The sequence below is a fragment of the Eschscholzia californica genome, unplaced genomic scaffold (assembly GCF_041429995.1).
Source record: "Eschscholzia californica isolate CP2 unplaced genomic scaffold, dmEscCali1.0.p SCAF_6, whole genome shotgun sequence".
Classification (NCBI taxonomy): domain Eukaryota; kingdom Viridiplantae; phylum Streptophyta; class Magnoliopsida; order Ranunculales; family Papaveraceae; genus Eschscholzia; species Eschscholzia californica.
Genome location: NW_028238483.1, coordinates 41,600,453 through 41,622,340, shown reverse-complemented (window position 1 = coordinate 41,622,340; position 21,888 = coordinate 41,600,453). Strand labels below are relative to the sequence as shown.

Here is a 21,888-nt window from a genome sequence, read left to right as displayed (position 1 = left end):
AATAACCCTATTTTTTTTATCCACATTTTGCCGAAAAATATGTTCACTAAATCTTCAACCATTTTCAATTAAAAACCAAATAAAATTGAATCATATATTAATCAACTAGTTAGCAAATCATGTTTTTACATAGAAGGTTCATAGTTCAAGGTTTAAAAAAGAAATCCACAAGATTAGCGAAGATTTACGACGTGCCAATGGTTGCGATAATGTACATACAAATTACAAGAAACGGAGAAATGCTAGCCACAACAGTTACTCTTCTGCTGTTGAATTGGCTGCCCTTTCATTTGGACAGAGGGTGCCGCTTTCTTGTTTGAGGTTGGTTGATTCCCCATTCTGCAGAAAATGGAAGAACAATGTCGAAAAATAAAGTTATTTGTTTTGAAGGTGCAAATGAAGAACTATATATCGTATCAAATTAATAAAAGTCTAATCGGCTAAACCATGATATCATATCCTGTTTAAAGGAAACAATGAACGAAAGAACTAAATTTAGACCAGTTGCCATCTTAAAGTATACTTAGCAATAGAGCATTCTTTGGCCTTCTAAGGGGGCCTGCCCCAGCTTCTCGTGTGCCAGAAACAGGTATAACACTTACACAAGTATCTCTATGATAAATGGGCACCAACTTTGTACCAGTTTTTGCCGAATGAACAAGTTAGAGGATCTTAGCTCTTTTGTACTTTTTGTACATTGAATCAAGTCATAGTTGCGCGAACCAAATGGTCGTGGGAAAATTGATTGATGAAATCATACAATATATATATATATATATACAGTTTAGGAATGAGAATTTTACTTTTTCTTAATTTCAGCAGCCATGGTTAAGAAAGCTTGCTCCACATTAACAGATTCTTTAGCACTAGTTTCAAGGAAAGGGATTCCAAGCTCATCGGCAAATGCCTGGTTTCAGAGAATAAAGTTAGTCAAGATATAAAGAAATAGTTATCCTTTTAGAATCACATTGTTGAAAATAACAATAGAACTCAACTTTTACCAACAAATGCCCTCTCTTTACTAGAAAAACGACTATAAAAAGTGCAATTGTTGCAAATCTTAAGTAAAGTTAGAAGGTTTAAAAGGTTGACAAGTAATGGAAACTGATCTTATTGATAGTAGATGAAGTATACCTTTGCAGTTTCGGTCTCTACAACTTTACTTTCAACCAAATCGCATTTATTTCCAACAAGAAGCTTGCATACATTGTCATTTGCATATCGATCTATCTCACTCAACCACTGCTTAACATTGTTGAAGCTCTCCATCTCAGTGGTATCATAGACAATCTGTTTCAAGCTCAAATCATACATTGACAAGTTAGAAACTCGTTCTTTCTCATTGATGATAGACTTAAGAAAATGTAACAACGCCTCTCATTGTACTCCTTTTATGGTTCTAAATTAGAAATTTACATTTTCGGTTTCTTTTTAGCAAAGGAAATACTCGGGGAAATGTAAGCTTGTTTACGGCTAAACATACTCATTTTCATGATACTATAAAAGAGAAGAAAGCTATTCTCACAATGATTCCATGAGCTCCTCGATAGTAACTGCTAGTTATTGTCCTGAATCTTTCCTGCCCTGCAGTATCCCACTACACAAACACACAAACAAAAGATACCCAAAGCGATCTTCATTATGCTTCTTCCTTCGGAATCCGACATAATTTACTTCAATAGAAAGAATTTTTTTTCTTTCCACCCGACCACAGTACAAACTTAAAACCTCTTCTGTGTAAACTATAAGCAACATAAACATAGTCAATCAAAACTTCGAAAACAACCTCTTGCTCTTGAAGATAGAGTGTATGTCCAGGAAATTCAAAAGACCAGACCGGTTTAGTTGGCCCGGCCTACAGGTGGGTGCTTAAGCTTAGTAAGTGTCAAGGCCTTTTGGTTGGGCTCATAGAGCCTTTGCTAGGAACAAAATCGCATACCAGTGGCCGTGGACTTGGGTCACGGTGTCAAAAGCGGAGAATTGCTAAGGCTTTGGGCGTATTACAGGAAGTATGGGGATAAAATGTAGGATTTTTAATATTCCAGGTTACATTTCACACAACCGACACCATAGGATAAAGACATTCCACTAAACCCTAACAAGAAACAAGTTTATTTTGAAATATCAAGTTCAACAACAAGTTTATTTTGAAATTTAACCTAAAAACATTGAAATTGGACTTGAGTTTTAAAAATTACTAAAAGAAAATAAAATAAAACTATTAAAGACTTGAAAATAACTTTTCACATAAGCAAAGTAAATTGACAAATTACTTACAATCTGCAACTTGATTGTCTTCCCTTCCACCTCCAAAGTTTTAATTTTCTGAAAAAAAAAAAAGTTCACCTCAGAAGAAATCACCATAAACAAGAAACCGAAGCAGAAAGTGGGTATCAACTAAAACTCACAAAATCAACTCCAATCGTACTGATATAGCTTTCTGCATATGAATCATCCTGTAAATGAAAGAAGATTCATTTTTTTTACTAAAAGATTACAAATTTCAAATCTGAAATTCGAAATGACCCACCAGCTAAAAATATAAACTTACTGTAAATCTGAGAAGAAGACATGATTTTCCAACGGATGAGTCTCCGATTAGGAGAAGTTTGAAGAGATAATCACTATAACAAAAATTGAATTCGAACAAAAATTAGATTAATATGCCAAAAGGAATAGAAGAAGATGGGTGGATTTAAAAGGACTAAATTCTTACTATTCGTTGCTCATAGTTGAAATTTTTGGGGGAATTTGAAGAGATTTTTGTTGGGAGAAGAAAATTTGTTGACGTTGGAGAAGTTAGAGAGAGAAAGAAAATGGGGGGAAGTGGAATATTTAACCGATAAAAAGTCCTTTTTTACCTGTCATGAGTCATATATACTCATCATACGAGGCTTTAACCTTTTTCTTATTTTATTTTCTTTCCTATTCTTTACGTAAGCAAAAGGTTTTACACTATCGAAAATCATTTCTTCTGGGTCTACCACTTTCAGGTGCAGTAATTGAAAACTAACGGTTACAAAGGTGGTAGCTACGAAATGCTTTGTGTGGCGGCTTCTAATGCAGGCTCGAGAACTACAATTAAGAAAACGAGTTTTAACTGTATTTTGCAGGTTTTAACTCTTTTGTTGTAATTTTGTTTTTTTTTTATTCCGTAAACTTCTGAAATATATTTAATACAGTGGTTATAGTTTTCTTTAAAAAAAAATACTTTTTGTTAAGTGCATGACACTCCTATTACCAGTTTTTTTTAGTGAAGTCTTTGTATATATTTCTTAAGTTCTAGAAGTTCGAATCTAGATAGAAGTGGTTTATCTATAAGATATATCAGAAGATCTCGTAGAATAACCTTTTAAGTTTGACAGTTTACGACTTCTCATCAAAAAAAAAGTTTGACAGTTTACGACTTGTTATCGAGCAACCTTAACATGTTATAGCGAGAAGCGAATGCATTTTATAAGTCCACTCATTCTTGGGTTGTTAGTTGTTCTTGTTGAAAATTACTAACATACGTGGTGGATTAAGTTAGTCAAAAGTATAGAGAATACCATGCTTTATAATCAAAGACTGATCGCTGGTTGTCACCCGACCAATAAGAATTGTATAAAGAGATAACTATAACTATATTTTGGAAATGTTCATAAATTAACATTTGAATAGAGCTTACAATTGATACTACTTAAAGAACTTCAATTTTTGGGGACGATTAACTTCTGAAAATCTAACTTTCAAACTACATCCTTTCAAGTTTTTCATTTATTCGCTTACAAAACTTACTAACATATACCACAATTTCGTAGGAATAACACCTATATATGATGTTGGTAGAATTTTGTAAGAGAAAAAGATATAGAAAACCATAACTTTATCGGTTAATGATGAATTAGTATTTAGTGGCATATCACAACATAAGTTTTGTCTGCCAGACTCTTCTTCATCATTTGGGAAGTATTGATATTGAACCGTAGAAAAGTCTCAACCGGTCAATTAGAATGTCAACCTTTTGATCAAATGTTTTTAGTATTAGTATATTAAAATTACAAATTAAATAACAAAGTCCCGTAGCTCAGTTGGTTAGAGCGTTGGTCTTATGAGCCGAAGGTCGCGGGTTCGAGCCCCGCCGGGACTATTAAATTTTTTTCCTTTTTTTTTTTTTTTCTTTTTAGCACCAATTATTGTGAATTTCTCGTGATGATCATGACTTTCTACTGTGGAAAACACACCACAAACAACTTTCACTTTTTTGTTTCTCAATAATGGAAGCAAAACTCACTCATGATGTATTACCATCAATACCCCTCAAACCTAGGGTTCTTCTTCGATCTTCTTCACCTCTACCCACCTACCCACTTACTCGCAGGTAATCAGTCTATTTTCATTCTCTCTCTCTCTATCTTCTTCACCTTTATGTTCCTAACTATCTTTCCATAGGTTTCCTTTAGAATCATTGGGAGAGAAGAAGATATTCTTCATTAAACGCTTTCAAGATCTCTCTGAGGTTTGCTATTTTCATTCCCTTTAACAAATACCTGTTTGGGTATGTGTTAAAATGTTTATAATAAAGTGGGTTAGTTTTAGATTCATTTATATTATGTTTGATTAATGGTTTTACAGAGATGGGAATTTCATGTTGTTCAAGAACAATTCAAGGTTCAAAATTCAAATAAGCAGTTCTTGGTTCATGTTGTTAAAGAGTAATTATACTAACCTATATGTTCATTACATTCAGTGTTATTGAGTTTGGTATTTGATTTCAGTTTACTTGCATTTTATTAGCTAAATTCTGATATTTGATAGGTATGATTGTTATTTAGGGGCGAAACTTTGACATCGATATCAAGACGGTATAATATTTCCATACAGGAAATTGGTGCTGTAAACGACACAATAGTCGATGTCGATTTTGTTCTGGAAGGGCAATGCCTTAAAATTCCTTACATTGGTGATAATGTTGATACGCAAATTGTAAGTTTTTGTGATCAATTCAATTTCATTGTTGTTGTTCTTCATATCTACTAAGTTTTAAGCTCAGATCTTTAGCTTCCATTTGTAAAAGTTTTATCTCTAGTTCAAGAACACAAGGCATCCCATTTTCTATTGCACTCTTCAAAGTCCAAACAAAGTAAAAGTTATCGCTTAAACTGTACTGACTCTGACGGTCTGACCATATCGATAAAATTGTTTACACTTTACATTCGTCATTTTGATCATCTGGTGTAAGAATTGCTTTTGAAACTTATGATTTCGCTTTCCTTATGTGAAAGTTCTTGTGAAAAGAAGAAATTGGTTTAAGGCTGTGGGCTTTGGTTACTTGTATCGAGCGTTGAGGTACGAATATCGGTAACAGACATCAGTACAGAATGTTGGGTACAGTAACCTAATAAAATCTCAAGATGGCGAGTCCTGTGGGGAAACGTGGACCAACCGTAATTTGTGAAAGTACAAATAGAATGTGTGTACGAAAACGGCACATGCCCATTTCGGTATTTACGACAGTAACCCTAGTATTAGATATAATTGTTGGGCATCTGATACTACGAAAATGTTAAAAAAGAGTATCCATGTGACCATGTTACATAGGGTCATGCATACCTCTGCGTATAGTAAGCTTGCTATCATCTTCGCAGTTTAACTTCATAATGAATTAAATCATTCACGAATATATAGTCTCTCTGCAAGTCACAATTGTTTATTGTTCATGTTGTAACACTCCTTCAATAGAAAAACTTGCTTCCTGATATATTGCTTTGCTTTGCTTCTCACTATAGTAATGTAATCTCCTCAGAATTCAACCTTAAAAAGTTGGTCATATCTCATTGATGCACACAAAAGACGCCAAAGTTCGTTTAGTATCTCTGAAGGACATGAAAACCACAGGAATTTCTCTGTGCTCTCTCCGCATCATTTACTCTTTGTAAGTACGAAACGAAGCATATAGGAAACTTTGAAATCTTTTAATTCTTCGGTAGATTCTTTTGATGCTTCTGCCGAATCATGATTGTTTATCTTATTAGTTTGAAACTTTACCAAATTTAGTGACCTCAACTGACTTTTTCATCTTATTATCAGGCGAAAAGAACTGGTTATTTTCTACTTCTGGTTCCTATCATGGTAATTTGTGTCAGATGCATAATCAATGCGTTTCATCATAGGATATCCAAAAACATCAAAAATCTGGGTGTAAATAAATCAGAGAAGCGTAATATTGGGTCAGGGAGTGTGAGGTGGAAATCTGCTCTTAGGGATATAAGGGAACCAGAGATTTCGGATACCAGGTCGAACCACGAATTCGATGTAAGTACTAAACTGATAATTTCTAATTTGGTTTCATCGTCTACTTGAAATCTCATTTTAGCTTTAAAATCATATAGAAGTTACCGATTGTAGTTCATGTCACAAACATCTTGCAGTATAGATTTGATAAGTTGTTTAGGATAAACACTTGGCTTTTATGAAGAATTTATTGTGCTATGATTACCAACAAGAAGCAAAGCAAATCAAACATTAGTCTATAGTTATGATCCGTAAGCATAGTATAAAAAATAAGGCAAAAGAGTTAAAATGTGTTTCATACAAGAAGGAACGCTGAAATACCATAAATTAACTCAATATTAGGACAACAACTTGAAGAAGAATCTAAAAGACCATTCCACCGATTCAGCATACCGTTCATCTTAGTTTCCATAGACCAGGGGATTCATATCGAAGTAGGTATGATGCGATACGAATCATAAAATATATGATAATAACATCTCATATCTAAGAGAAGTGAAGAAGTGAGTAGTTCTTGGTAAGTTGAAGTGATAGGAAACAGAGAAGTTAGTCTTAACGGTTCAAACATTTTAAATTTGTATAAAGCATTTGGTGATTTGAATTACCAAGGTATTCTGTGCTCTCAATTTTCTTTCTGACTATTATTACAGAATCCGTCATATGATGAATCCGAAGTTCCTTTCGACGATATTGCCCATGATTATTCAAAACTTGAACCCGCTTATCAGAAATTCTTGTCGGAATGTGGAATCAGTGAGTGTGGGTACTGGCGAGGAGGTTCTCCTGATTGAACTGAAGCATTTAAATCGGTGTCGAAGTTATAGCTTCCGTTATATCTTCATTCAAAGGATCTATGTACAGAGCTGCACTACTTTTTTGATGCAGAATACAGATTCTAGGAGAAGATGTGTTCGGATACCTACTACCTATTCTCATTTCTCTTATTTTGTGAATTTGTCAAAGAATCATCGACATTGTACTTTTCAAATTCATTATTTTACCAAGTGATGTAACAATGCATATATGACTTGGTTGTATCTTATTATGTCTATATAGTTTTTAGAAATCTTGGTGTTCGACTGTCAGGAAAAACAAAATGTATTGTTGAATATCAAATCTGAATTCTGTATTGTTAAGTTTCAGCCTTGGCAGATTTTTACTGGTCTGTTGTATATTGAGCTCATGGAAATCGAGTCAGTAGCTTAGATGACATAAATGATTCACGAGCGACCTACCAGAAACTCCCCTCTTTCATCACTTTAGTTTCCTTTGTTATATAGACCCACATAACTTGGTGAGCGTCAGCCTTTTGAGTGGGCTCATGGAGTCATTATTAGGAATAACCCTTGCACTCGTTTGGTTTAGGCATGCGTAGCAAAAGCTGATACAACATTGAAATATTCTTTTGTCATCGATGAACTACCTTTATACATATTTTAGCAGCTCTCACTAGATTAAGCCAACAACGGAATGGAAATCACTTCAGTATTTCAAAGACTAAATATATAGAGTAGAATCAGAGCTTGAAAATGCATTAAACAAGCCAAAGTTCGCAAGAGTCTAGGATTAAACTAAATAGCTCAAACAACTGGGGAGCAAATCATGTTACTTCTTTAAATCTTAACGGACACGACGGACTTTCTCTTCTTGTCCCAACCCAAGTGATTTCTGCGCATTCGAGATGCCTTCAGGATCTGCATTAGCAGAAAGAAAGAAAAACCAATTTTGAGTCATCTCACCAGTTACGAAAAAAGAAAAAACAATGACACAGCACTTCGCTAATTGTACCATGTGGTTTCTTAATGAAGTACTGGATTGTGTCTAGTCAAAATAATCATGTATACGACTCGGTAGTAGAGGAAGGAAGCAACTTGTGGATGAGATATCAGTAGAAGAAATAGAAGAAGAAAAAAAGGCTGACGAGTGAGAAATATAACAAAAATTTACAAGAACAAAATCAGCGCAGAAGATGAAGATGCGAGTTCAAGTACATGCTCGATTTTTCAACAAAAAAAATGTTCATGCTCGATTGATTTGATTCCTCAAATTATAAAAAAAGAACAGGTAAAAATCCAAACAAAAATGAAGCTTATGACAATTGTGGATGAAAGTTAGTGATCACCGATGACTATTGGATTCCACTATTTCCCATATTACCAGAATAGAAAATGGGCATCATAAGAAGTTATACAATGTTGGTCAAAACAAACTTACCGAAGAACTGTGTGAAGATGCGAGTGAAAAAGCTCAAATTGCGAGAAACATTGTAAGCCAATGCGGGAGGAAGAGGTTTCACAAGGGTGTCAATGCTAAACACTCGTTGAAGAAACTGCAGGAAAAAAGGCCAATTGCAACTCAGTAGGTACTAAAGAACAATTCACATATAAAACCATAATGTAAACAGCATAAGTAGTTGATGCTCATTGCAAGATCGAGTAACAAATGATAATCAAACGTAAATCGCTATTCGGTTCACAAAGAAACAAATGAACATTTATATATTGACTGATCAAATGGTTGATGGACTTGGATAAAGACTGAAATGTCGAAAATTTCAAGAGAACATGGTATTTCCCCTATAGTACTTTATCACAAAGTTAAACACAATCAAAATCAGTTAGATGAGTTCAACCAAAAGTGTTTCGTTATACGAATCAGTTATTTATTTATCCTAATAGCTAATTAGCTAGTAATTACAACTAAATTGTCCAAACTACAATTCATTCTAACTTAGTATCCATCATTAGTTTTTATTCCTAACCTTCAAAAAGATACACAAATTATATAATTACACAATGTGTACTTTCTCTAAATATACTTCTAATCACTTCAATTTGCAATACTAAGATAAACCCTAATAATATTATGGAATTTCTTAATTATAAGAAAGATGATTAACAAAAATTTTACCTTTAGACCATAATTCATGAAATTAAACAAGGAAACATCAAAATTGTTGAAGAAAAACAAGAAGTGTGTACCCAAGATATAAACCCTAAAACTACTAAAAATACCAAATTTCACACACTAATAAAGATAAACCATGAAAACCCAAGTAGGTGAAAAAGAAGAAGAATACCATGGAGTTTCTCTGGAAGCTGTACTTGAGTTCTGGGTCAATTTCTGATAGGGAATCATTGTTGTTTTCTTTAATGGAAGAATTGGATTTCTTTCCAGGAACATACATGGTAGAAGTACCACCAGGTTGGCTTGTAACTTTGAGTTTCCCATCTTTGAACTTTTCTTCTTCTTCATCATCATTTCCCCTCCATGGAGCTGAAGATAAGAGTTGCTTCTTCGTCTTCATTTACCACCCAATCGTACTAGGTATGAAAAATTTTAGAGAGAGAAAGGAAGAGAGGTTGAGGAAGAGGCCTGTGTTTAATTTGAAGAGTGAAGATAAATATTGGGTTTTTTTCTCTCCCTACTTTATATGCTTGACTAGTTGACCCCAATATTTTGATCTATTTTGGGTTCACCCCCTGTGACTCGAGTTATTCTTGTACACCTCCTTTTGTGTCAAGGTTAACTAACCAAGATAAATTAGACTAGTGATGTAAAGACCTAAGCTTTAGTAGTTATCAACATTATCTCTGCTTTAGTAGTTATGAAAATTATCTCCACCTTAGATGTTTAGACCCTAACCCAACGGATACGAGTCCGGTGAAGACTCCAACCCACGAGTCCCATCGAAAAGCTTCGACACCTACTACACAAAAGCAATGTGAGACTATTTGTGGTAAAAGTAAGAGTGTTACTACACAAATTTCTTATAGTTTATGAATTCCTTATCATGGAAATTTTATTATGAGAACTAAATGCATTTTTTCTTCTTCTAGTATCTACGATATTTTAAGGGCAATGTGACTGTTGGAGAAAGTTATGGACCTATGTACAAATTCATGCATGAACCATTCATTGGCTTCATCCTTTGTTTTGCAACTGAATTTATCAAACATGTAATAGGAGTATGTGGGCTTATTTTTTTCCTTGTCTAAATCCCACTCGTCTAAATTTCTCGCTCAAATGGATCCAATATCACTAAATATAAATTCTGGATCCAATATCACTAAATATAAATTCTGTTAAGTTGATTCGGTGGACAAATTTGTCTTTGCGGGAGATTTGATGTAGTTATTCTCATACATGAACTGATAAAAAAGAAAGCGAAAATTCTAGTAATACAATTTGTAAGAATCAAGTAAAGAATAACTATGAAAACATATGGAAAGGGAATATAGAGATACCACCTTAAATGAACCCTAAATTGATACTTTAATTATAAAAAAAGAAAAGAAAGAAACATCACCAAATCAATTAAGAGAAACAAAGAAAAGCTCTTTTTTTTTTTCTTCAAGGACAGAAAGGTCTATCCAAAGAACTCCTATGACTTGGGATAGTAAAATGCCTTAACCTACCCTCTTGTTCCTTCAAGTACCCTTCACATAAGAAAGCCTTGGAAAACTTATCTTCCACAACTCTATTTACATCATGAACAAAAACATCAGTCTCTCCATCTTCTCTATTCCTAGCCAACAACCCGGCAGTATATATCGCATTCATCCTCCCCGGTGCATTATCAATGTACCCGGTCGGAGCATCAACCATGATCAGATCCCATTGAACCTCATATATCTCCATTGGTAAACCTTTTAATGCAAGTTGACACTTAGAATATCTTGGGTCACTTACAACTTTACAATTTTCACCTTGGCCTATCCTCATCAAATCTTCATGTTGATGGACTTTAGTATCATAAACTACATGATAAGATTCTAAAGAAGGTAATTTGTTTTGAATTTCTCCAATCCATGCTTTATCTTCTTCAAGAAAAACAGTTCTGCCACCATGGTTTAATGCAGTCCACATCAAACTATCATGACCAAGACCAAAAACTAAGAAATTACATGGAGATTTCTTTTCTAGAATTTTGGCTGAGACTGAAATCTCTTTGAATGTTTGTTGTGGTGTTATGTTTGAGGTTGAGTAATGGATTATAGCTTGAGAAAGTGAAGGTGGGATTTTGTTACAAGTTAATGAACAATCTTTTTCTTCTTCACCAATTAGAGAGGATCTACTTTTTGAAGAATGGGTCAGTGGGTTTTTGAGAGATGAAGTTTCCTTACTTGAAGATGATGATAATACACTTGATCTAAGGGCCAAAAGGATGAAACCAATAACAAACCCCAAGATGATAACCTTCAAATTGAGTGAAAATTTGGGTTTTGATCTCATCATAGCTTGATTCAAAGGAGCAGGCTAGATGATCAATGTAAGTTGGGGTTGAAGATTTTTGTCTAGATCTCTATTTTGTTGTGGATGATGATGAAACAAGGAAGGGGAGGAGAAGAAGCTTGTCTCATTGAGAAGGATAGGTTCATGTGGGCATTCATATATAGTTGGTAGTTTTTTTCTTAAAGATTCTTGGAGAAGTAGTAGTAGTAAAGAAAGATTATTTGGGAGGTTGATGACAAGACATGAGACCTACTAAGAGTTTGGTTCTCATAAAAAAAAAAGAGTTTGGTGAAGCAAATACAATAAAAATAACAAGGTTGTTTTATGACAGATCATGAAGTTTGGTAATGTCATGACAAATGTTTGATTTGATGACTTTCAAGAAGGTGGTCGATTTCATAATTAAGTAATTTGCTTGATCATAAAGAAATGATTTTAATGGTAGTTTTGGTTTGTTCTAGGAATAATATTGGTGGCAATTTTTCATAGAGTAGTTGAATTGCTTTCATTGGACCAAACTATATTTGGACCTCCTAACTTATGGCCTACAAAGAAAATGATCCATTTGTTGGTATATTTTTGGTTAAGTTGTTTTCTAGCTGATGAGAGATACACTATACTCGGGTTTCTTTCTTTATCTTTATTTCAAACTTCACTTTCTCCTTTGATTCAAGGAGGGGCGAACGGGAAAAAGAAAATAGTTTTCGCGATGTTGAAAAGTTTACTTACTAGGTCGTGTCATATTCGATGGTTCGAACTGATACTTTCAGTTGATAATGTGGATTAGGAGAAATGTCAGCTAAATGACTTGTCTTCGTAACAAAAGATTAACTTTTTGAAATCAAATGTACTTGCTTCCTATGATGGATTGATTAGAGATGTTTTATAAAATCATGTATGGTAGTTCTTTATGGTCCTTGGGTAGTCTAGGGTAGGCATATAATTGGATTGGGGGATAAAAACTTGAAAGAAAAGCTTGGACGTGACATTTAGTTGGATTTGTTTATTATAAACCCAAGAATAATATAGTTGGTGGCAATACGCCAGAGCAGGTGAATATGTTGTGTGGTAGATGCTGAGGGTAGACCAAACTAAGCATGTTACTATGTGAGTGATTCCTCTATCATGATCATATATTATATATCATTGCTTGTATAATAATTCTCACATATAATATAAAAAGAATGGATAAATGTAGACTAATAATAACATATAGATGACAATAGGTTGGGTTCAGAGTGGGAAATATGAATCTTAACGATAACTCCACTGTTGAAGTCTTCATATCATTACAAACAAATTTTTGGAATTATAGTGCAAACAATAATGATTGACGGCCAATGAAGAACCTTTACTAAAAAATACAATGTCTAAAGTTGTAAGTTTGTTCTCAATTTTTATGTACTTATTATATTTTATGTTATTGTTATCGTTATGTATTTATGATGATACCACCGTTTCATGTGTTTGGCTCACAAAATTGGGTCAAGAAAACAGACCATGTTGTATCAACCCATGTCGGATGTCTTTGTCGAGAAGGGGACCTTATCTAATTCGAATATCGTTAGTGCTTATATTTGGGTGGGTTTGAAGAATGGGCATCAAACTTCTTTTTTGTATGACGCTTCGACTTCTGATCACCCATTACGATCACTTTTCAGTTCTCTTGCGAACTTTGTGGTCCAAGGACATTTCGATACATGATCTCATTTGGATTGAGAAAAATGAAAAAAGTAGTTGATCTTTCACGTTTTCTAGACCATTTTGTAAAGTAGAGGTCTCTATGATAATTGGCTTCATAAGTAAAGTTGTGAGACTATCATAAAAGGAAAAAAACATTAGAGGGACTCCTGACTCTATAAAGAATTTTTCGTTCAAAACATCATACAATTCACTACAAGCCAGAGTTGAAAGCAATATTAATATGATAATTCCTTATTAGAAAATATTGAAGAACGTCACTCCTTCAAAAGTCTCTTTCTTTAACCGGTTTGCTATTCAAGTGAAAATCCTTGTTGCAAATATGGTTACAAGGCGAGAGGTATGACTACGGTCAATAGAGGATATCGTTGCAAGAGAGATGAAGAACTTGTTTATCATGTCTTAATTTTCGGCAAAGACAATCTTGAATTGTGGTAACTCTTCAGACTCTAATTTTTGAAGGATTTGGAAGTTCGACCACGGTAGAAAACCGTTCCAAAAAGGAAAACTATATAAGCGGAGAGCTTCTTTCTTGTTGGAGCTTAAAACTGCCGTCTTATAGTATTTTTTTGGGAGGGAAAGATAAAGAAGACATGTTACTTAGAGCAGCTCCAACGTGCATGGGGCTGGGGCTCCCAATTTGAATTTGGGAGCCCCAGCCCCAAGCCTCACCACTCCAACCCGGGAGCCCCAAGCTCCCGGGCTCCCAAATGGGAGCCCGGGCTGGGGGGCTCCCAGCCCCAAATATAGCCGTTGGGGGTCTCCCAACGGCTATTTTGGGGTGGATCCCCTAAAAAGGGGATCCACCCCACCTTATTTTATTTTTTTAAAATTTTTTTTTTAAACTAATTTTTTTTTTTAATATTCTTATTATTTTAAATACTACTTTTTTAAGTATTTTTCTCTAATTTTTATTTTTGTGTTTTTTTTTGTGTTTATCTTTTTGAAATTATCTCTCTCGAATAATATCACATTTTAATTCATAGTCGAAATCTAATAATTTATAGTCGAAATTTAAAACTAAAATTTCGCACACATACTTCGCACACGTATAATATATTGATTTGGGAGCCCCGGTTGGGAGCCCAACGTTGGAATTGAGGAAAGCCCCGGGGCTCCCAAAATTCAGGGGCTCCCAAAATTGGGAGCCCGAGCCCCACGTTGGAGTTGCTCTTAGGGGGACTGGAGAGTAAGGAGGACGTGTTAAAAGAAAGAGAAGGGAGATGAAGTTCGCAGTGAAAGCATGGAGCAATGGCGGCGGAAAAGCAAGAACTGGAGCTCTCCATCTTAGTAACTGCCCTTCACCAATAGAAACCCCAGCTCTTCTTCTCTCTACTCGGAAAGGTCTCCCCGTTTTCATTGCCCCTGACCTTCTTCCTTCTCTTGATTCCCATCTTCTCCAAATTAATCCTCTTCACTTGTAAGTAACTTACTTAATTTCGGGGGTTAAACAATACAATAGATAGTGGGTCATGAGGAATGCTTTTAAAAAATTCCAACTTCATCAGGTTAAACAGCAAGTGTATAATCTATAATGCATATTATATGTTTGTGATTATGACTCCATTAACTTCAAAAAATAATGGGTCATGAATGTTTTTCAAAAAATATTCAACTTTAACTGGTTTATACATATTATGTGTTTGTGGTTATGACTCAATTACTCTAAACAATGGTGGGTCTGAACACTTTTCAATCTATAATGCTTCCATGTGGTACACCCCCAAACCGTATTGCAGCAATTGCAAATTTGCTAATGCAAGATACTGATTTTTGTAAATGAGTTTTGAGGTGGCGCCTTTTCGTATAACTTTTGAGGGCTTACATCTCAATATCACTAGTTTAAGCCAATTAGCTAGGACTGAAGACCAGCAATCTCTATTTCTTTTATGTAGATGAGCATGCTTGGGCTTACTTCTCAATGCACATGTTACTGGTCCATTGTTAATGCATTAAGGTTGATGAGCGTGCAAGTGCACCTTTGTGTCGCGATTTTGCAAACAAAACAAATCTATGTTTAAAAAAGTCCAACTAGACAAATTTAACAATCTATATTCACTTTTGGCTAAAGAAACCTCCATATTTGGCCATTTTGTAGAGTAAAATAAAACCAAACTCTCGCCTCTAGGGTAATAAGATAAAATTTTGTTCTTTTTGTTTCTTCATGAAAAAGGGTTTAGCTTGGTGAATTAAACATATTTGGTTCTTGACCAAGTCACATGTGCACCATTGGACTCCGCAGTTTTGAAGGCCCTTCACCTAAAACTATATCAACTATTGGGGGGTTGAATGAGATGCTAGGTTTGCACAAGTATGGCTTTACAGCTACTCCGAGGGATTCTATGGTTTGTGTACCAGTTTGTGAGAAAACTAACAACATTGGAGCTTCTTTTGAGACACCTTGTGGTCGTAAATTGGTAAGAACTTTAGGGTTTTCTTTTACCCGTCTCGCATATTTCTTATCTCTAGGAGGTCAGCTATTCAACGAGTTTTTCTTCACTTAAGTTATCTGGTACATTATCTTAAGATATTTTAATGGAAGTTATTAATGTTTTTTTTCTGTATCTCAACTATTTTATGCAGATTACACCTACTGTGTACGTAGAAATGATTTCATCCCTGATGCCAAACCTATGGGCTAGTTTACCAGATGAAGTGCCTGCAGATGTTTCTGAGAAAAGGAACAGGACTTCTGTGGACAGGACCTTGCGTTGGCTCGATGACTGCATTTCCATAGACTCGGTCTGTAATATTAGTCTTGGCATACTTTAGGAGGTCATAACTTGCTTTATTTGGGTGATATTATGGATAAGGAGAATCCTAAGTTTGATATATTCCTGGATTTTATGTAGCAAGATTTCGGAGAATTTTGTGACACATGCATTGTGTATAGTCAAGATGACAATTAAATCTTTATGCCTCAACAAAATCGTATTATCAAGTAACATAGAGAGCCACTGGCTATTTATAGTATATACAACCAAACAAGCCAGCCACTTACTGAAATAAGTGTTTTAATTCAGAACCTAGACCTGTCACTTTTGCTTGAAGACTCATGATAGCGTCCAATTTTTAGTATTGTATTCTTTACTTTCTGTGCATTGCTATGCACTAAAAGTTGAATCAATTTCTTATAGATGGTTAATTCCTGCAATTTAGGCAGGTGGAAGCTCCGTTTTAGGAGCCATTGTAGGAGGATCCAGCATTGAAGAGCGAACTCGTTGTGCCCAAGAAGTTTCAAAGCGAAGTGTTGCAGGTTAGTTCATTCCGCGTTATTCTAGATCTATGATTCTGTGGTTTTTCGACTCTTCTTAGATATGAAATCAGTTATCAGGGTAGTCGACCTTAATCAGCACACTGACTCACTGATAGTAATCTTGTAAAGCAACACTTACAAGGGATTGGTTGGGCTTTGAACTCGAGAGTTTACTATTGTAGGTAACTGTATTGATCGATGACTGGTTTCCTACAACTACCCGTTAACCAGCTCAATGGGTTAGAGAATATAAAAAGCATTGACCTAGAGTCAAAACCGTACTAATAGAGCATCATCATACCATGGAATGATTATGTTGTGTTATAGTCTAAGGGTCTAACCAACGTATTACAGTAGCACTTAGATACCAAGAGCACAAAATGATGACGAGTTATGTATTGATTATCACAAAAAAAACGCTACATAAACAATCATCATTCATTATGAACTTATCATGCATGACTATGAATTCATTGTGAACTTTGAAGGGCATATTGCCAGCAAGGGGTTCGCGATTACCTACAACTGGCATGTTTTGTTCATTCCACTTCAACTTGTTTTGGTTGTTATGTTGTTAAAGATAATGATAATTAAGGTTTCACTATTCTTCTCTGGATGTTTCTCTTGATTTGGAGCTTCCTCCTATTTGATTGACGTCTCTTTTCTCCCAAAGACTACTATCGAGGCCCTTTATAAAAATTCAGTACAAAGAAAAAAAAGAGAAATGCAAGGGGTTCTAGGTGATAAGCACTCTGGTTTCTTGTTTTTCTTTTGATATTATAGCACTGGTGATATTCTTGTATATGATTGTTAATACCTTTAAGTACTTGGGCACACACAAGTTCGCGTTATTATAGTAGGGGTGATATTCTTGTATGTTATTGTTAATACTGTTAAGAATTCGGGCTTACACATTACACAAGTTCGCGTGATTGTTGTTCTTTTACCTGCCGAGTTTTAAAAAAATTTCTTAGTTTATTCTGCTGACTTTTAGAGTTACTGTGGTTATTATAGCTTTCTGAAGATGTTCAGAAAATGCTTGATGTAGGTTTCTGGATCGGAGGTTTTGGGCTCGGAGAGAGTATGGACGAACGCCCTGCTCTGCTAAAGGCAGTTGTTGTAAGATACTAAACCTGGAAAACGATAATTGACTAAGTCTCCTTATTTATCCATAATATTCACCAAACAGAACGATACGGAGAAAAAGAGGAGGAGAATACTAGTTAATATACATAGTATAAATTATGTAGTTAGAGTCATGTAGCTGATGATCATATTCAAGTGTTTCACTGTGAATCTGAGATAATCTAGGTGGTGATGATGGGATCTGAAGCAGGATATGATGTTTCTTTTGCCACATTATTGTTTATTACTCGTCTAGAATTGAGAAACTGACGGCTAAATCAAAGGATAATGTCTAATTGTCTATTAACATGATGAAAGGGCTGGAAATATGATTGAAAGTCATGCTCCAAAGTCTAAAACCCAGAAGCTGCGCTGACCATGATTCGCTCCGGGACGCTAATTTTGTCCACTATTTTCTCTAGTTAGCACGGTCCAATACTTGCTGTTAATACTCGATAATTTCATGTGATCATGTCAGAAAGCTCACTATTTATTATTCAGGACAATTTACCAACGGAAAGGCCACGTCATATTTGTGGACTCGAACTTCCAGGTATGGTTGCTAGTCCTCTACTTCTTCCTATAACATTGTGGTCATAATTCTTACATAATAAAAGAAGCTAGCTCCTTAATGTGGTGTCTTTGCAACTTCCAAAAGCTTTTTCTATGTTTCACGTTTAATGATGATATATATCAATTAAAGTTATCACTTGTGAGTAGTCCCTGATGGAATTTTATTGATGCCTCTCAAGCAGTTGATATTGCAATTGGATATTGGAAATTACACAATGTGATATACGAAAAGAACCGATAATTGTCTAACTCTAAACAATATTGCGGGCAGTATATTAGTCATATCCTCCATATAACGGCAAGACTAAACAAAGTAAAACCTGCACTTTTCTTTTCATCTTCTTTTTCTGGTATTACCCCTCTATATATTAGTCATATCACTTATGACCCTTTAGATGATATTGTCCACTATCTACGATTCAACTATTGTGCTCCCAATTCAAGTCAGTTGGTTCACTCTGGGTGTGCTTCAGTTTTTCTGTATATGCGTACCGTATCTTATTGAACCCATTGTTGCCATTCATGGATGCATCCGTACCTTTCGACTCCCCCCCTCTAATTTTTTAGTAGATATCTCAATCTACCCGACTCTTGTACTAGAGTTGTCTGTTGGCCTGTTTATTATTAAAATTTCTATAACCATTCAACTTACGATTTTATTTTCACAGAGGAGATATTACAAGGCATTGCTGCAGGAATTGATCTTTTCGACTCTATGTATTTCCCTCTCTCTCTAAGACCAACCACTCTTACCTTTATCTTATAACAAAGCTTGAACAATTTAATTACATATGCAGGTATATTAATCACATCACACTGGGAGGTTTTGCATTAAACTTTCGTCTAGATAGAACTGAGAGACGTATTACTGATTCTTATCAAAGTGATTCTACTGGTAGCGATAATACGAAGATAGATCTCCGAGCAACAATTTATAGGTGAGTGATAAGATATTCTTCTACTTCATTACAACTAGAATGGTCAAAATTTTGGTTTGATTTTGTTTTTGGGTGTTATTATTTTACTCCACAAACTTTAACAATATAGCCAAGGATTCTGTTTCGTTTTTACACTTCAGGAAAGATGCATCACCTATAGTCGATGGTTGTAGCTGTTATACATGCCAAAACCACACAAAAGCATACATAAATCACTTGATCAACACTCGCGAAATGCTGGCTCTGATTCTACTAGAAATGTAAATGCTTCTCCATGTCCTGATGAGCTCTCTGCTCTCCTCTCTCTATCTCTCACGTCTATTGGTGATATTGAGTTATCTCGTTTATGTTGCAGACACAACACACACCATTATCTTCATTTCTTCAAGAAAATAAGAGAAGCTATCAAGAAAGGAGAATTTGACATTTTCTGTGAAGAATTTATCCATGGAAGGCGAGATCATATAGCTATGGCTGCAGTTTGCTAGTCACTGCACTACTGAAACTAATTAGGCTCGACAGACACCAGGTAAAGTTACCCTTTTTTACAGTACAACAGAAAACTCAAACTTGTTATACATAAGCGAAATCTAGGTTCTACGGATGTTTACTGTTTCGCCTCAAGTGCCTTATGCACGGGCAATTTTGATGTTATACGAGTGATTATTCTACAATCGAGTTTGGTAATTTTACTGAAAAGCAATGTCTTCACAACTTTAACATTGTGGTTGACTTTACAATGCCTATTCTTTTAATGTTCATAGACACTGTTTCTCCATATCGTACAACATAAGTTCTATACGCACCAATTTTTTTGCTAAACCCCAACCTCTATAATTGCTGTCCTTTTCGAGTAAATGGTATGGGCCTTAAAGCCTGCTTAATCCAAAAGGATAAGAAATGAGAAGGAGATTACAACCATAAGTGAAATATATATAATGGTGTCATATCAGGGTGGAAGCTTCCAAGAAATGCAAAAGTTCAAAAATGAAAAGATACCTAATTTTGTTGTCCTAAATGAGGTTTAGAATTTTTGATTAAAGTACAATTTTTGGCTAAGAAGAAATTTAGAGTGTTCTGCCAATGAGAGGTTGCTTTCTATATAAGTGGCACTGTCATACCACTCTTTGCTGTGGTGTCTAAATATGAATGGTTGAATGGCTTTTCGAACTTGGTTTTATGATAGGTAAAGGGATAATTTGATCCAAGAATCAGCCCAAATTCGGCTACTTATACGAGTCAAACCCACAAGTGAGAAATCTAAACTAAGATAACACATTCTGAAATTTGATTAAAAAATAAATCAAATGTGATTTCGTATGCAAATTCCATTAAAAACAATGAAATGGTAGGTACGGGGTTAGGTAGTTATGCATCCATAACCATAATGGTTGTGATAAATGGCAAGTCTTTATCTCTGGTAAGGTTGATGTTGATATTATCTTAAATGAATGATCAAGACATTCAAGAAAGATCCAACTTTACCCCTTCTATACACGAAATGAATTAGTCTTACGTACTTTTATTATGTAATATTTATTTTTGAACGATCATTACATCATAATACTGTGACGTATAGTCGGTCCACAAGGCATTACATAAATTACTATCGAACTAAAATCAAACAATAACAAGGGTCGTGAAGTCTATGTTAGGTGAATGTTTAGAGTCCTCAAATTGAGTATTCAATTGGAGATTGCTATAAGTTGTTGGCTTAGAGCATCTCCTATGCAAATTTTAATCTTAGAAACTCGGAGTGTCACGTAGGACTTTTAGAATTTTTATCTTAAAATTCATCTCCAATGTAAAACTCAATTCAAATCTCCAAGATGACACGTCGAGGTTGGAATTGAGATATCTCAAGAGGACACTCCATATCTAGAGTGTCCTCTTGAGATATCTCTAAGTGCCAACTCAACATTTTCATATATTTTAATTAAAAAAAATGTCACATAAGCAATTTTTGGAGTTTTAGAGTGTTGCATTGGAGAAGTCGTTCGAATATAGGATCTCAATCTTGACAAATAGAAAAGAAAAAAAATTAGAGATTGACATTTGAATCTCGACACATAAGATTTTTAGAGTTTCTCGAGTTTTGCATTGGAGATGCTCTTAGTGGCTCCACAAAAGATATTACAATAAAGGGTTATTTTCCAAATACCCCTCAACTTTGTGACCAGTTTCTTGCCTACCTCCCTACTTTGTCAAAAATATCCAGATGACTTTCTTTTTTTCAGTTACCGTTAAATGTTTGTTCTCTCTCTCTCCTCCATCTCATCACCTCTCTCTGCCAACTCATCTATTACGCTACATCATCGTTTTCACCGGCGACCTTCAAACTTCAAAAAAAAATTTGTCTCTCCTCTCTCTCTATCTATAAAAAAAACATTATATTTTTTTAATGCTCTCTTCTCTCTCTAAACACTTCGACGAAGGGAAACCCTTCGCCGGAGTTAGGTATGGTCAAGAACAGACCTAACTCCGACAAAAGGTTTCCCTTCGCCAGAGTGTTTAGAGAGGGAGAGGAGAGAATTAAAAAAATATATTTTTTTTTTAGAGAGAGAGGAGAGAGAAAAAAAATTGAAGTTTGAAAGTCGCCGACCGGAAATTTGGCTGGCCGACGACCTTCGTCGGTGAAGACGGTGACGTGGCGTGATAGATGAGGTGGCAGAAAGATGTGATGAGATGGAAGAGAGAGTGTAACGGACATTTAACGATAACTGAAAAAAGAGTTATCTGGGTCTTTTTAATAAAGTAGGGGCCTAGACAGAAAACTGATCACAAATT

At 35.0% G+C, this 21,888-nt stretch overlaps 5 protein-coding genes and 1 non-coding gene across 11 annotated transcripts; 3 read left to right on the top strand and 3 right to left on the bottom strand.

Annotated features, from left to right (window-relative positions):
• Window positions 1-61: 61 nt before the first annotated feature.
• Window positions 62-2,967, bottom strand: LOC147535035 (ras-related protein RABD1-like). Its single transcript, XM_086650448.1, has 8 exons — window positions 2,717-2,967; window positions 2,552-2,624; window positions 2,409-2,456; window positions 2,278-2,325; window positions 1,526-1,597; window positions 1,135-1,290; window positions 804-907; window positions 62-339 (listed from the first exon to the last, which is right to left on the bottom strand). Exons 1-8 carry the CDS (start codon window positions 2,728-2,730, stop codon window positions 243-245), a joined length of 612 nt encoding a protein of 203 aa, XP_086506574.1. The 5' UTR covers window positions 2,731-2,967; the 3' UTR covers window positions 62-242.
• Window positions 2,968-4,055: 1,088 nt separating this feature from the next.
• TRNAI-UAU (transfer RNA isoleucine (anticodon UAU)) lies at window positions 4,056-4,129 on the top strand. The gene has a single exon. It is a non-coding gene; the product is annotated as a tRNA-Ile (tRNA).
• LOC147535033 (uncharacterized) lies at window positions 4,107-7,415 on the top strand. 2 transcript variants are annotated; one of them, XM_086647644.1, is made up of 7 exons: window positions 4,107-4,360; window positions 4,432-4,498; window positions 4,615-4,694; window positions 4,815-4,965; window positions 5,786-5,914; window positions 6,070-6,294; window positions 6,924-7,415. In XM_086647644.1, the coding sequence occupies exons 1-7, from the start codon at window positions 4,257-4,259 to the stop codon at window positions 7,062-7,064; spliced, it is 897 nt and encodes a 298-aa protein (XP_086503770.1). In that variant the 5' UTR covers window positions 4,107-4,256; the 3' UTR covers window positions 7,065-7,415. The 2 variants fall into 2 exon arrangements, with proteins under 2 accessions (XP_086503770.1, XP_086503771.1); XM_086647645.1 differs by having other exon boundaries at window positions 4,183-4,360; window positions 4,443-4,498.
• A 261-nt stretch (window positions 7,416-7,676) lies between these two features.
• Window positions 7,677-10,496, bottom strand: LOC147535032 (zinc finger/BTB domain protein). Its single transcript, XM_086647647.1, has 3 exons — window positions 9,353-10,496; window positions 8,488-8,602; window positions 7,677-7,967 (listed from the first exon to the last, which is right to left on the bottom strand). Exons 1-3 carry the CDS (start codon window positions 9,578-9,580, stop codon window positions 7,894-7,896), a joined length of 417 nt encoding a protein of 138 aa, XP_086503773.1. The 5' UTR covers window positions 9,581-10,496; the 3' UTR covers window positions 7,677-7,893.
• Window positions 10,387-11,511, bottom strand: GXMT1 (glucuronoxylan 4-O-methyltransferase-like protein (DUF579)). The gene has a single exon (XM_086647646.1). It carries the CDS (start codon window positions 11,509-11,511, stop codon window positions 10,627-10,629), a length of 885 nt encoding a protein of 294 aa, XP_086503772.1. The 3' UTR covers window positions 10,387-10,626.
• Window positions 11,512-12,726: 1,215 nt separating this feature from the next.
• Window positions 12,727-19,879, top strand: LOC147535030 (uncharacterized). Of its 5 annotated transcripts, none has more exons than XM_086646310.1 (11): window positions 12,727-13,814; window positions 14,387-14,629; window positions 15,452-15,626; window positions 15,793-15,951; window positions 16,369-16,465; window positions 17,514-17,584; window positions 18,092-18,143; window positions 18,832-18,880; window positions 18,961-19,101; window positions 19,242-19,361; window positions 19,457-19,879. In XM_086646310.1, exons 2-11 carry the CDS (start codon window positions 14,433-14,435, stop codon window positions 19,587-19,589), a joined length of 1,194 nt encoding a protein of 397 aa, XP_086502436.1. In that variant the 5' UTR covers window positions 12,727-13,814; window positions 14,387-14,432; the 3' UTR covers window positions 19,590-19,879. The 5 variants fall into 5 exon arrangements, with proteins under 5 accessions (XP_086502436.1, XP_086502437.1, XP_086502438.1 ...); XM_086646311.1 differs by having other exon boundaries at window positions 12,895-13,804; window positions 14,377-14,629; XM_086646312.1 differs by having other exon boundaries at window positions 13,316-13,804; window positions 14,433-14,629.
• Window positions 19,880-21,888: the final 2,009 nt, after the last annotated feature.